The sequence below is a fragment of the Papaver somniferum genome, chromosome 3, assembly GCF_003573695.1.
Source record: "Papaver somniferum cultivar HN1 chromosome 3, ASM357369v1, whole genome shotgun sequence".
Taxonomy (NCBI): domain Eukaryota; kingdom Viridiplantae; phylum Streptophyta; class Magnoliopsida; order Ranunculales; family Papaveraceae; genus Papaver; species Papaver somniferum.
This window is the reverse complement of record NC_039360.1, coordinates 101,329,006-101,344,341: the sequence shown is the minus strand read 5'-3', so window position 1 is coordinate 101,344,341 and position 15,336 is coordinate 101,329,006. Positions and strand designations below refer to the sequence as shown.

General features: G+C 36.6%; 1 protein-coding gene and 1 pseudogene across 1 annotated transcript; one reads left to right on the top strand and one right to left on the bottom strand.

Moving 5' to 3' along the window:
* The first annotated feature begins 7,102 nt into the window (after nucleotides 1–7,102).
* Nucleotides 7,103–11,593, top strand: LOC113356982 (serine/threonine-protein kinase BSK1-like). Its single transcript, XM_026600227.1, has 9 exons — nucleotides 7,103–7,912; nucleotides 7,990–8,125; nucleotides 9,570–9,703; nucleotides 9,881–9,986; nucleotides 10,166–10,251; nucleotides 10,407–10,595; nucleotides 10,687–10,851; nucleotides 10,935–11,048; nucleotides 11,148–11,593. The coding sequence occupies exons 1-9, from the start codon at nucleotides 7,574–7,576 to the stop codon at nucleotides 11,388–11,390; spliced, it is 1,512 nt and encodes a 503-aa protein (XP_026456012.1). The 5' UTR covers nucleotides 7,103–7,573; the 3' UTR covers nucleotides 11,391–11,593.
* On the bottom strand, nucleotides 11,512–15,242 carry LOC113356981 (annotated as a pseudogene).
* Between the last annotated feature and the right edge of the window lie 94 nt (nucleotides 15,243–15,336).

Below are 15,336 nucleotides of genomic sequence, written 5' to 3'. Positions count from 1 at the left end.
GTTAGGTCCATCACGGTTACCCTCTAAAAAGAACAAGTTCTCTCCTGAATTTCAAAGATCTCAATGTCTTTTTCTCTAATGTCTCAATAAGTTGTTATCTCTAGCATTCCAATTTCTATCTTTTCGGTGAGAAACAGTATGTAAACTTAGCTAACTGGATACCATGTGACGCTAGAATTTTCAAAAATGCAACTAAAAAGTTTCTCCCATACCCCCAAACTTAAATCTAACATTGTCCTCAATGTTTTAAAGATAAAATTAAAATCATATGAACAAGGAGAAACTGTTACCATTTGAAGCAAAACGGTTAAGGAAAGATATTACCGTATTGCATGAGATTGGGTTACCTCCCAAGAAGTGTTAAGTTTAAAGTCTTCGGCCAGACATCGGAAGGAATTAGTCACCTCATAGAATCATATAGAAGTAGTCGGAATAATTGTGGGTCATTTGGATCAAAAAGTGCTAACCACAAGAAGAGGAAACTGCAACAGACCAAGAAGATACCGAACATACCCTTATTTAACTTTTTGTTTAAGACAACTATCTCTAGTTGTGGCTCAGGTTCAGGCTCTATAAAAGGGTCTAAATAAAATTCTTTCATAGGCTGGACTACCTCAAAAGAAGGATTCTTAAGATCGGGTTGTAGAGTCTGGAAATACTCAAGTAGGAACTTAGAAGCACATAACAATAACCTGAACAACTGCGGATCCTTAAAGTCAATTAGACTTGACTCACAAAACTGACCACAATGAAAGAGTTGGTATTCCTTAAGCAAATGTGTCGACCCTATTCTCCTAAAGTAATTAAGTTTAGTCTCAAAACTTAATAACCGACACATCTTAAAATCAAATGTTCCCACAATTGGAAGAAAAGTATTTGGTGGGAAAACATAGTCAATCTTGGTATCATAGCCTGGGTTAACCACATCAACCAGAGGATGGGTTTCTAACAACTGAGCTTCTCTTTGGACATCATTAGGTTCAGGAAAAAGTATACGAAGATAATCTTGTAAGATGGTTGAGGCACAAATGTCAAGTCCTACACGAGGGAACTTTTTAAGAGTTAAAGCACACGAAGAATGATAATCACCCCCAAACTTAGAGTTTTCTGTGTCTCTAGAAAGACTAGTCACAACTTCCCTAATTTCTAGGTCATCGGATTCCCGAAAATGGTCAATTGATTCTTCTAAGTCGGGTTCATCCTCACTCATTTCTACGAGTTCATTTTCTTTTTCTAAGTCTAGTGTTTCTAAATTTCTAGACTCTAAAACAATATTCTCAGAATAAACTCGTTCCTCAAAACTATCATCGGCTTCGTAGACAGGAAATACTACATCATCTAAAACGGGGGTATCTCTAGTCAAATCCTCGTCCTTTTGAATAGTTGAATAATTAGTAAAATTATTTGGATTTGTACTAAAAACAGTACTATCATTATAAAGCTCACTCGGTGTAACAAATTCCTGATTACTATGCCTACATATTTCATGTTCTTCATCGATACTATCCTCATCATAATCATCATTATAATAACATGAAAATGATCGAACCTCATCAAAACAAGTAGTGTTACCAATTCTAACCTCGTCATCTTGATTATGCAAATAACTATCCTCATTTTTAAGGGTATTATTGGAAACACTATATTGGAAATTTCGAGCAAGTCTTTCGTTCGTCTCAGCCATCAGCTTGAGGGATTCCTCTATAGAAAGTTCTCTTTTGTCGAAAACTAAGTTATTCATTTCTGCTAACTTACGTGTCGACTCAGCTAATTTACGTGTTGACTCTAGTAAAGAGGAATTATCATAAGGATCATAAAAAGGACTACTTTTCAATGGTTTCATTGCATCCTCCAAAGACGAGGAACTAATGTTATAGTCTTCTTGCTCGTATGACCGGTGCGCATGTGGATAGTAATTGGGCTCACCATGGTATGACCCGTAACCTTCAAAAGTTTCGCGTTCCCAATTACTATTCACACTATGGTCATAAAAAGGATAATGTCCAAGCTGCTCAGTCGGATACTCATTGTATTGGCTATTATAATACCAGTTCGACATCCTAACTGCAGGGGAATTCTAAACAAGCACAAAGAATGCTGACTCGACCACAACAAGCCTATTTTGTCTAGCAAACAAAAATAATGATGGCTCCACTTAGATTGTTTCTAGACCAGCTTCTAATCCTTCGAAAGGGAATTCGTTACAATTTAAGCAAACCCCTCTGGAATCAATCCGAGTCAAAGCAAGTTGAATAGGGGCGAGGGAAGCTCAGTGGAGCTTTGATACCCAAGGCCTCACCGCTATTACAAGGCGGCGCAGTCACGTATTCAACTCACAGAAACCATCATGAACTTCGAAGTATGCTTAAAAGAGTAACCAATATTTCTCGAATGACTTTCCTATTAAGCTCGTTACCCTATCGGTCTCGTTCTAGTCAAAATTTTAGGCTTAGGTTCGCGTTTGGTTTCGTTTCCTAAGGCGGGAAAGAAGAGAATGGTGATGAAATCCGAACCCTTATCTTGTATGGCCAGGCCTTGCCCTTTACTAGGAAATTAAAACAGCCATATTCGATTCCTCAACATATATGCATACAAAATCATCTAGTAAACCCGCTGACAGGAGATTCGCGGGTGTTTAGGATTCTTACCTCCCGTTCCAGACGGGGGATGAACCGTTGAAGTCGACTCGGACCACGACTCCTATGTCATGTACGAACCCGAGGGGCCGAGGCGATATCGTAATCGCCGTCCTTCTCTGTGCAGTTTATTTAAAGCTACCCTTCCGTAGGGTTTTTAAAAAAAATATGTCCAAATGTCCAAAAAATGAAAATATCCAAAAATAAAAATAAGAATTACAAAAACAAAATCGTATATACAATTTATAAAAATAAAATAAAAATAAATTAACTATATACAAAATCTTCTTCTTTACTTCTTTTAGATCCCTTCTTTGTTTCCTTCTTTAGCTTCGCTTTTCTTTTCAACACTTTGTTTTTTCTTTAGCTTAGCTCCAAACCTGAAAGAAAATAAGAAATACCAAAACACATAAAAAAGAACAAAAATAATAAAAAGAAAACCTAAAAACAAATTTATAAACAAATCCGCGTCGGCGGCGCCAAAAATTGATGTGGTTTTTCAAAGTTGTTGTAGTAAGATGATTCGTTCACTTAGATTTGTTGAGAATTTGTTTTAAGACTTAATAAAGAAAATAAGAAAAAATATATACACACAATTTGTCACAAGATGAAGAGACGCGGGATTCCACTACTTTTCATATTGTTATGGTTCAGTCATTAACTCTAGACAATATAGCTCAAACAAAAGAAGTTGTGACTCTAGTTCTTTGCCAAAAATAGATTTTGTAAAATATTATTTGTAAGTTAAGAGCATGACGCATCTAAAACATTTAGAACTAAGCATGCGACATCTAACAAAATAACAAATAATTAATAGAAATCATAAAGCAATTAAATCAATGCAAATAGTCAATAAAAGAATTATTTCATTTACCACAATCATGAAAAGTTGCTTCCTCCGTCGTCCCAATGATGGGGTTTAGCTCCACATGGTGAAAACACACTAAGAAAAATTTTTCATTGCTCAAAAGTGCTTACAAGAGGTGAAAATATTATAAAACAGAAAAACTCTCTGCACCTTTCTATTATACGCTCTGTTTCTTCCCCTAACTCTTCATTCCCTCGTCTAAACCTCCTCAGCACCTTATATAGCCTCTCATACACAAGAAATATCTTCCATAACTACAAATATTTTTCATTACTCGGCATTAAGGAAAATATTATCGGGAATATCTTCTTACCTTATAGAATATATTCCAGAGAGTAAAATCTTCTCTCACAGTTCACATATCTCCCATAATCAATTCCAGAATATCAAGTATTTATCACGTGAAATCTTCTTGCATATCATTCCTGTTTTAATGCAACAGGATATTCCCAATCAATTCCAGCGAAAAGATCCCAACAAATCAGCCCAGAAATCAACACAGGAAGTTACGCAATCTGAAATTATTTTCCCACCAAAACGTATTCTTTAAACAGTGAAGAAGATGGTGATGATTGCCCTTATCCAGTGATAGGGTGCGGATAACACGTTTCTTTCGGGGTGCCCCTGGCAACTTTTTCTGGGGTGTTTTCAATGCATTTCTGGGGTGCCTTTAGTAATTTTCTCTGGGGGATCCAAATAGCACTTTTCGAGCAACTTTTTCCACACAAATGTATTTCTCCAAAAACACCTATCCAAACACAAAAACACCATAATTAGTACAATATCGAGAACTAACAATACATAACACTGAGAACAAAATAGACACATAAATGTGTCTATCACCCACAACTAAGAGTTGCTACGACCCAAAGTTGAAGACTTCATAAACAAATCTGTCTCACACAGAAAAGTCTATTGAATATATAAGTCTGTCTCTCACAGAAATACCTACGAGTTTTTGTCCCGTCTTTTGATAAATCAAGATGAACAGGAACCAATTGATACACCCGACTTATATTCCCGAAGAACAACCTAGTAATATCAATCACCTCACAATAATCTTAATCGTATGGTAGCGAAATAAGATATTGTGGAATCACAAACGATGAGACGAAGATGTTTGTGACTACTTTTTATCTTACCTATCAGAGATTAAATCTCGAGCAAATCTTAGAGAAGATAATACTCAATACGATAGAACAAAGTAAGATCAGAACACGCAACTATATAGAAAATATTTGGGTCTGGCTTCAGAATCCCAATGAAGTCTTCAAGTCGTTAACCTATAATGGTTTTAGAAAAACCTAGGTTAAAGGATAATCGACTCTAGTCGCAACTAGTATCACACAGGAAGTGTGGGGATTAGGATTCCCGGTTGCTGGAGTTCTCCCTTATATAGTCTTCAAATCAGGGTTTGCAATCAATGTTACCTTGGTAACAAAACATTCAATATTCACTGTTATAAGAAACCCTGATTAGAGTCAAGCTAATATCTTTCAATCGCTAGATTGAACTTAGCTTGTTATACACAAACGAAATGTGCCTTCATTTAGATATAGGTAACCGTACCTAAACGTGTATACTTGGTTGGCTCAACAATAGTTAACCGAAGTTAGCCATATGAACACTTTCATATCAACCTTGTTCATCTTTATCACAACTAGTTCAAATGACTCAAATGAAACTAGTTGTAGAGTTTTTCAATTGTTTATATTCTCATAAAAGTATACAAGACACAATTGAAGCAAAATCGATTTTGATTCACTCGAATCAATTCATGAACACTATAGTAACGGTTTGAAAAAGATTGCATTCCTTATTATATAAATGTATTTGTTCATAAACAAACCGATTTTAGAACTTAACCCACTCAAGTACGTAAACGGATACGCATACTTAGAGTTCCGGACTTGGTTTGTCTGTCGGTATGCGAATGGGTACGCATACTATCGTTCACGACTGAACTCAGTTGAATTAGTATGCAAACGGGTACGCATACTAAATTTAGGCCACAAGGGTTTGCAAACCTTGGAAGTTCTGGTAACACTGGAATCAGACAAGTTTGCAAACCTCTAACAATTCGCGAAGTCAGGGTACTAGGGTTGCAAACCTTAGCAGTTCGCGAAATTTAGGCCACAAGGGTTTGCAAACCTTGGAAGTTCGCGAAAGTCAGTTGGTAGTGGTTTACAAATCGGGTTTGTGAACCTACCTAGTTCTCGAATTCAGATACAAATGGTTTGCAAACCGGGTTTTTCGAAGCTTTACAATCTGCCAAATTCAGACTGACTTTGGTAAACCATACAAGTATATTCACATAGCGCCAAACAGTTCTTTTTCTCAAATAATTAAACTGAAACATTCCTAATAGCCATATACAGTATACACTGTTGCTTGGGCAATTTCAAAATGATCAACTTGAAATAAAAATATTTTTGAACAATAAATTGTTTTTAACTAAGATTGTTAAGGATCTAGAACATCCATTGCTTGAATTATATTTCGACAGTTAAACTAAGACAAGCTTGAACTCGAAATTTCTTATTTACAATGTTAAATATATTAAAGTCATACGACATAGTCTCATAAGATAGAGCCGTAAATATTGTGAGTAAATAGGTCTAATCTTCTCACACCTCTTTGGTGATGAAGTTCTCGAATATTTTCGTTTATTCTTCAGTTTTTAATCTTCGAGGGTTATTCAGTGATGTCTGATACTCAACTACCGTACTCTAATCCTAGTCCGAGACTTGACTTTAGTGGACTAGAAATTAAGGTATAGTTTTGTACATTAAACATTGACAGCGAGTTTGAGACATCAAAACTTGCGAGTTTGATCGAGCAATGTTGTAATAGTATGATCTGGCCTCTCTTGTTCGTGACCAGGAAAGAAATACTATGTGTGGATGAAAAACCACATACACCCAAAACCCTGAGAGATGGATGGATCTTATTTTTGATGTCAACTCCACGGTCTTGGCAAAATTATTAATTGATTTACAAAAAATCTGTTCTTTCCAAATAATGTCATCTTGGGCAGAATTGTTAATTGGATTTAAAAGAAATCAATTCTCTCCAAGTAATACCATTTAATCATCACAATGAAAAGATTCAATTGGTGAACTTCTTTGCTGTATCTCTAGAGTTGGTCAGTTTTCTTAGAATCTAGTTTGCTTTAGTTTTTCCATTATCTCTGTGACACACAGTTGGTCACATTAGTATAGTCCTAGTAAAAACTGTTGTTAGGATGTAATTTTCTGGTAAGATATTTTTACATTGCGTTTTCTTTTAAAAGAAAGGGAGAGTAACTGAAGCTTGAAAAGTAGGCTCGACCCTCTCTAGGGAAATCTCTAGTATGACAGTAAAATTTATCTCCACGGAAACCATACGTGAACGTTTTGTTTATATGACAACAATGAATGGACCTTTCTTTCCTTGATTAACCTGATAAAAAGAGAGGAATGGTCGATTCATATCACAACACTGTTCATTGTGAAGTACTACGGCTGTAGATAATTTATTATTAATAAATATCATAACAAAATGTTAGAAAAATAGAAAATAAAAATAAAAATAGAAAAAACTTTTCTCCGCTCGTCACGACAGACAGAGATGAGAGAGAGAGACAAGTCATTGTAGAAAGAAAGCCAAGAAAGAAAAGAGAAAATGAGTAGAACTCAGAAAAAAAAGAGAGAAAAACACCACCAACAACAGCAACACTTGATATAAGAAGAAGGCAACTCAAGAAGAAGATAGAGAGATTACTTCTACTAGTAGTAGAAACAGCACAAGAAGAAAATCTCATTTTTGATTCTCACTGTTTTAGATCTCTCTCTTTCTTTCTTTACAGACTATACACACACGGACGGATAAGCAACAGCACAGACAAAACAAAAGAGAAAGAATCATTTCAGACACTTCAGAGGAGATACATCAGAAGAAAAACCAAACTACAATCAATCATCGATCTCCTCTCTCTATGTATTGTATTATTATTCACTTTTAAGACTACCCACCAAAAGAAGAAGAGCAAAATTGTTGTTGTTGTGAGAGGGAGGAAGAAACTGGAGAGATGGGTTGTTGCCAGTCGTCATTTTTAAGAGAAACCCATCCAGAAAAACTGCAGAAAAATCGAGGGTTATCATTAAATCCGTCTATAATAAATACTACTGGTGGTGATTCTGACCAAGGTGGTGGTGGTGGTGTTGTTGGAGGTGTAACACCAGTGTTTTCTGAGTATTCTTTCACAGACCTTAAAGCTGCTACTAATAATTTCAGTTCAGATTATATAGTTTCAGAGAGTGGTGAAAAAGCCCCTAATCTTGTTTATAAGGGTCGTCTTCAAAATCGTCGTTGGATCGCTGTTAAGAAATTTACTAAGTTAGCTTGGCCTGATCCTAAACAATTTGTGGTACGTGTTGCTCTTTCTTTCCGTTATCAATTTCCAATGCTTAATTATTGATTTAATTTGGGGTTTGTGTTCTTCAGGAAGAAGCATCTGGGGTTGGGAGGTTGAGACATAGAAGACTAGCTAATCTGATTGGGTACTGTTGTGACGGGGATGAGAGATTGCTTGTTGCTGAGTATATGCCTAATGATACCCTTGCAAAGCATTTATTTCACTGTAAGTTTAATTACTCCTATTTTTGTTGGTTATTAATGGCTATTGGGTTTCTTAGTCTTAGATTAGTATAAACTTTTAGTAGAATCCATATATAGATTACTTTTTAGGTGCTTATCAGATTGATTTTAATGTTTTGAGATACTTTTAGAGCTGCCCATGTTTAGCTTTTTTTGAGTTGCAAAAGAAAATGTTAGTAGTCTTTACGGAAGAAGAAAGAATCTGAGAAAAGTCGGTAGAAAACTACAGCAATGTTTCGCTATCAAAGTTTGCTGTCAATTATTTTTTGGCTCTATGTGGAATACATTTTCTCTTTAGGCTTTTCTGATTACTTTTCATAAGGTATTTATACTAATACTAGGTATAGTTTAGTGCGAGAGTGCAGTAAAAATTATTATGCGACGCACGATTGTGGTGACATGGAGAAACCCTTTTCAAACTTAAAGATTCTCAATCCATTTGTAAATTTTTATCTTGTAAGAAGGGATAAATGTTCTAATTGAATATAGTATTGAGAGAATATCCTTGAGACTCTAAGGAAGTAAGCTGAGTATAAGCCAGAATTCAAAACTAAAGAATTTGATTAGAATAAAAAGAGAGAAAAGTCAAATTGTTTTTAGTGGTGTAAGGCAAATTTAATAATCCAAGAGGAAAATTAGTCTTAAATTGTCAAAGATCACTAGTCATCAATTCTCCAAGGTCAATGTTTTGTTTTATTTCTAGCGGCTAATCAATGCACTAGAGGAATATGATAATGTACAAGGTCAATGAATTGTTCTTGTTCATTTGTTGTACGTGTTATCTTTTGGCTTTGAGGAGTGCATCAATTTCTTTGTCAGTTTGTTTTAGATTTTGACACCACTGCCTTAGAATCAACTTTATCGGCTCAAATGTTGTGCTGGCTATCTCCTTTTGGGACCATTATATAGCAACTTTAAACCCGAATCTTTAAGATTTGCAGCCAATGAGTCTGAACATGCTTTTGCTGTAATAAGGATATCCCTCCAGTCCATAACTTAAGGTTCCCAGTCAATTAACAAATCCAAAACATAAAAGATGCAGTTGCTGTTTTGCGAAGTTTTTTCAACATTTAAACTTTTAAGGCATTGCATATGAGTGTGAAATAGTGTGCCAAAACTTAAACATATGAATTGCGTAGCGGATCATTAAAATGCGTAGGTGCTTACTCTCCTTGTCACTCCAACCTTGCTTCTTCGGACACCCTGGGAAGCTAGGGTATCAGTTATCATCTACGAATGACTTCTCTTTTACTATTTGAATGATATGTATTGAAAAAAGAGTCAGAATTGTTTTTTGCCAAGGGGGTAGAGTACAGGTTAATTCTGTGTAGTTGAACAGAATTCAATTCAAAATCAATTACAATTCCGTGTTGATATGAATGACTCTTGTATCTGTTATTTAATCCAAGTTTGTCTTTTCTTGACAGGGGAAAGTCAAACTATTGAGTGGGCCATGCGTCTAAGAGTTGCTCTGTACATTGCTGAGGCCTTAGAGTATTGTAGTACCAAAGGGCATAAACTGTATCATGACCTGAATGCTTACCGGGTTCTCTTTGATGAGGTTTTGTTACGCATCCCTTTCGTCTAATTTAATGCTTACATGCTTCTTTTTTGTGATATATAGTCGTTATTCTTCGTATTTCTTATTGGGAGATGACAAATAGTAATTAGTTACGTGGGATTTGAAAGTGTGGTTATCACCGTGCCATATATGGTGCTGATTTTTTTTTTTTTGTAGGATGGTGATCCTCGGCTTTCTTGTTTTGGTCTCATGAAAAATAGTAGGGACGGAAAGAGTTACAGCACGAATCTTGCTTACACCCCTCCAGAGTATCTAAGGAACGGTATGTATTTCTTTCATCTGTCCTGGTTCTAAAGCATATTTTCTACAGTATCAATCTCTTAAAGAAAGCATGTTTTCTTTTGAGATATTGGAGGTTTATGGCTCCTATAATTGGAGCTTTGACATACAATATCAAATTTGTCTATTACCTGTACACTTGTCTAATTGTTTCTTCTGCAGGAAGGGTTACCCCTGAAAGTGTAATCTTCAGCTGTGGCACTATTCTCTTGGATCTTCTTAGTGGAAAGCATATCCCTCCAAGTCATGTGAGTACCTTGGATATTTAGAAAGACTGTTGAAGCTTAAAAACACTGATGTTGTATCTTTCTAGTCCTTTTATTGATTCAAGTTAACTCTTGTTTGATATAGAAATCAGCTTGTCTATCTTGCATTTATGTGTCACGGTTTGATTCTTTTGCAGGCTCTTGATATGATACGTGGCAAAAACATCCTCCTCCTCATGGATTCACATTTAGAGGGAAAATTTTCAACAGAAGAGGCAACTGTGGTTGTTGGCCTTGCTTCTGAGTGTTTACAGTATGAACCTAGAGAGAGACCCAATTTGCAAAAGCTTGTCGAGACTTTGGAGCCACTTCAGCCAAAACCTGAAGTAAGCTCTTCCTTTTCTTTTTCATCTCCATCGGCTCTTTATTCTCTCTCTCTATATAGCTGAGCTTAAAATTCAATTACTTGGCAAGCAGGTTCCATCTTATGTGATGCTAGGCATACCAAAGCAGGAGGAAGCCCCTGCGACCCCCCAACGTCCGCTCTCCCCAATGGGTGAGGCATGTCAACGTATGGATCTAACGGCTATCCATCAGATTTTGGTGACGTCACACTACAGAGACGATGAAGGAACTAATGAGGTAAATTTTTGTTCAGAACGAATCCTTCACAATTTACAGACGTAGCAAGCTATAAGAGATTTTCTGGATGTGGGTTTATTCAGTTATCTTTCCAAGAGTGGACACAACAAATGAGAGATATGTTGGAAGCAAGGAAGCGTGGGGACTTCGCCTTCCGTGACAAAGATTTTAAAACTGCTATAGACTGTTACTCTCAGGTATTTCATTGAATGTTTTTAATCCTTCTTTAAATCTGTATGACACTGCGCCTTGCATTGTTTTCCTTGTGGTTTTTAGGTTCTGTTTGCTTTGTGCAGTTTATTGATGTGGGGACGATGGTTTCACCGACCGTTTATGCAAGACGTAGTCTCTGCCATCTCCTCAGCGACCAGCCAGATGCAGCTCTCCGGGATGCTATGCAAGCACAATGTGTATACCCTGATTGGCCCACAGCTTTCTATATGCAGGCAGTTGCCTTGGCTAAACTGAACATGGACAAGGATGCAGCGGACATGTTGAATGAGGCCGCTGGATTAGAAGAAAAGAGGCAACGAAGATAATCACAATTCTTATAAATTAGTTGCAACTAATAATGTAATCACCATTGCATTATCTATTATCATTGATACAGAAAACACACTCAAAATCTGTAACTTATATGGGGGATTGGCTTGGCTTCAATGAGAAAATTGTATTATATTGAGAGTAAACACCTGTTACTTTTTTCTTCTTCTTTACATCTATGTATGTGATTCATTATTTACCTTCCTCTCTTTCATGTCAGAATCTTCAAGTTCAAAATATCACACAAGAAAATTACAGTACAAATTTGGATATAGAACTAGCTGGGCGCCTTGTAATTTAGGAAACGTAAAGTTCCGCTTGGCCGTCGATAAAGAGGCTCATGAACTCTTCTCCATCGACTGTCTCTTTCTCAATGAGGAGTTCTGCAAGTTTATGAAGAATGTCAATATGGGTATTAATGATCTGGGTGGCTCTTGCATACGCCTTCTCCACTAGCTCTCTCACCTCAGCATCCACTATGTCAGCGGTAGCCATGGAATAATCTTTTTGGGATGACATCTGCAAAGAAGATCAGGTGCAGCAGAATCACTTTTTTGGAACAAGAATGAGAACTGTATACGGAAGTAAACTTCTTTTTGTTTCTGCTTATTGATCTGATTGATATAGAGAAAGTTAAGAAAGTACTAAATTACCGATTGTCCCAAGAAGGGATTTCCACCGCCCCCACCAATGGCAATTTGCCCAATCTTTTTGCTGAAGCCAAATCTTTCAACCATCTGTCTTGCAACCCGAGAAACCTGCATGAAGTCGTTTGATGCTCCGGTTATTACATTCTCCGTCCCAAATATTACCTCCTCAGCTACCCTGCAAAGATATCAATGGCTGGATTTTATTAATCTTCACACATAATGGTAGAGTAAAAAACCTCCATTTACCACATTTAAATGTTTCAAATATATATCTTCTACTCTGTTCCCCACCGAAAGGAAAAACTGTTTCTCAGAGCTTCATTTTGGTACTCTAACGATCAGTCCAGTATATCTAGGTTCTTTATTTCATTTATGACACATTATGTATGAAGCTAAGGGGCGGAGCAGGTCGCGCAGAAAAAAAAATCTGGCCGAATGGATAACTTTACTGAAAGTACTATTTATGTAATAAACAAAACGGCTGCGAGTAAGAAACAAAATACCTTCCACCAAGAGCAACAGCCATCTGATTCTCGAGGTAGCTTCTGCTATATAGGCCGGACTCTAGCCTCTCTTCACTTGGGGCGAAAAAGGTGAGACCTCCAGCTTGGCCACGAGGGATAATAGAGATTTTGGCAACAGGATCATATTCGGGCATGAGAGCACCAACCAGTGCATGCCCAGCCTCTGCAAATTGTTCAAACTATTTTTAGAGAAGAAATCAATTAATCTGAAGACCAAGGTGGCACCAGAAGAGGGGACAATAAGGAAGTTTCTTATAAGAGTGAATGGTCATTGATTTTGCAAATCATCGAGGACATACAAAGTTAGTAAGAACTTTCACGCAAACCATGTTGGTAATGGAATGAAGCACAAGAGAGAAATGTCAAATTTACCATGATAAGCTACTAATTTCTTCTTCTCTTCTGAGACTACTGCATTCTTTTTCTCAGGACCAGCTATAATCCTTTCAAGGGCATCTGATATCTCATCCTTGCTGATTTCCTTAAGATCACGCCTAGCTGCTAAAATAGCAGCTTCATTCATCAGGTTTTGCAAATCAGCTCCAGTAAAACCAGGTGTTCTCCTTGCAATCTTATCAAAGTCCACATCCTTTGCAAGTGACTTGCCTCTAGAGTGCACCTGTTAAACTGGAGGGAGTCAACGGAAAAACAACAAAACATGAAGAAGTACAAGTACTTTCAATACCTTAACTGGAGATCAGATTGAGGAGGATCCAGTAAATTAAAATTTTCCAAGCCACAATTGAAATCAATCATGCGAAATTGAAATGGTGCATTACTGTATTTGTCAAATATATTTTATGATAAATTGTCCAAGCATTTATTCTATATTGAAGGCATCTGGTTTGAACAAGAAACCACTTGACTTGATAAAAATGGACTAGTTATTCTGATCTGCCGCTAAATGCAAGGATCATCGAAGATATCAAAAACAAGGTACAGTGTTTCATAGTGATGCACTTTAACTATCTCAGCACCCTAAATTCGAAGCATTCCAAAATCAGCTTTGCAGTTTTCGTATCTACACTACAAGTCTACAACCCTAAAAGTACAACACCTAACCCTGGTTATATCTTAGTCATAGAGTTCTTTCTACTATGAATTGATGTTTCAAACACAAAAGCTAAACTATACATTATGAAGTTATCTTGAACATACCTGAAGAATCTTAACTCTACCAGCAACATCAGGTCTATCGACAGTGACCTGTCTGTCAAATCTTCCAGGTCTTAACAATGCAGCATCAAGAACATCCGGTCTGTTAGTGGCCGCCAAGATGATAACTCCAGTATTCCCCGAAAATCCATCCATCTCTGTCAAAAGTTGATTTATAGTCTGTTCCCTCTCATCATTTCCACCTCCCATTCCAGCACCTCTTTGCCTACCCACAGCATCAATTTCATCAATAAACACAAATACAAGGTGCTTTCGCCTTTGCTTTATCAAACAAATCTCTAACTCTAGATGCCCCAACACCAACAAACAGTTCAACAAACTCAGAAGCTGCACATGAAAAAAATGGAACACCAGCTTCACCAGCAACAGCTCTAGCCAAAAGTGTTTTCCCAGTTCCAGGTGGACCAACTAATAAACAACCTTTTGGAATCTTGGCGCCTAAAGCTGTATATTTATCAGGGCTTCTCAGGAAATCAACAACCTCTTGTAATTCCAATTTTGCTTGATCAGCGCCTGCAACATCAGCAAATGTAACCCCAGTTTCTGGAACTTCTTGAAATTTAGATTTTGATCTTCCAAAATCCATGGGTCCTCCTAATCCACCTGGTCCTCCATGACCACCTTGAGATCTACGAAACAGTAGGAATAAACCAGCAAATGCAAGAACAGGGAAGATAAGATTTCCAATTAAACTAAATAACCCACCACCAGAATCACCTTCAGAGACTGAAATATCAACACCATTTGAAGCAAGAATATCAATAACGTCTGGATCATTTGGGATTGCAACAAAAGCTCTTCTACCATCTATTGCTGTAAGTTGAAGAGTATCACTTTCTTTACTAAACCTAACTCTTTCAACTTTACCCTTTTTGACTGCATTGAGAAATTCGCTATACCTCCATTGATTACCATCTGGAATATCTTGTGTATTTGACACTTTTGGTGCTGTTTGAAGAATGTTTTGAGGAATGAATGAAGATTGAGAAATGGGTTTAATGGCTTCAGCTTGATATACAGTTGGAGGTGAAGATTGGGGACTATTATCAATGGCTATTGCAGAAGGTGTATTTTGTGAAATTGAGAATAGAATTGCAGCTATTGCTGCTTGTGAATGAAGGGTTTTAATTGGTTTTTTATTAAGAATTGATTGACATATTAAAGATTTTCTTTTTGATAAAGGAAGAGATGCTGCTGGTTTTGATGCTTTTAGAGTTGGTAATGATAAACTGAGTTGAGTACCAATGAAAGTTGATGATAGTATTGGATTGGTTGCTGAAGTTGAAGCCATACTTTATCTTGAATTCAGTCTATACAAGCTGTACACTGGTTATTTGGTAGTGAGGAGGATATAAGGAGAAGAAGAATGGAGGAAGAAACAGAGTTTTAGATTATATTTTTTGAAATAAAGTAAAGAAGAAAAGTTTGATTAGTAAAATTTGATAAGGGTTTATTTTACAGGGAATTTGTGAAATTTTTGTGTTAAGCTCTGGTTCTACGTGGTTTAATTTCTATCCGAATAATTTTTTTGGGTAAGAAAATAAACGAAGATTCTAGTGAACAAGGAAAAGACTGCCTTTGTTCTAAAAAAA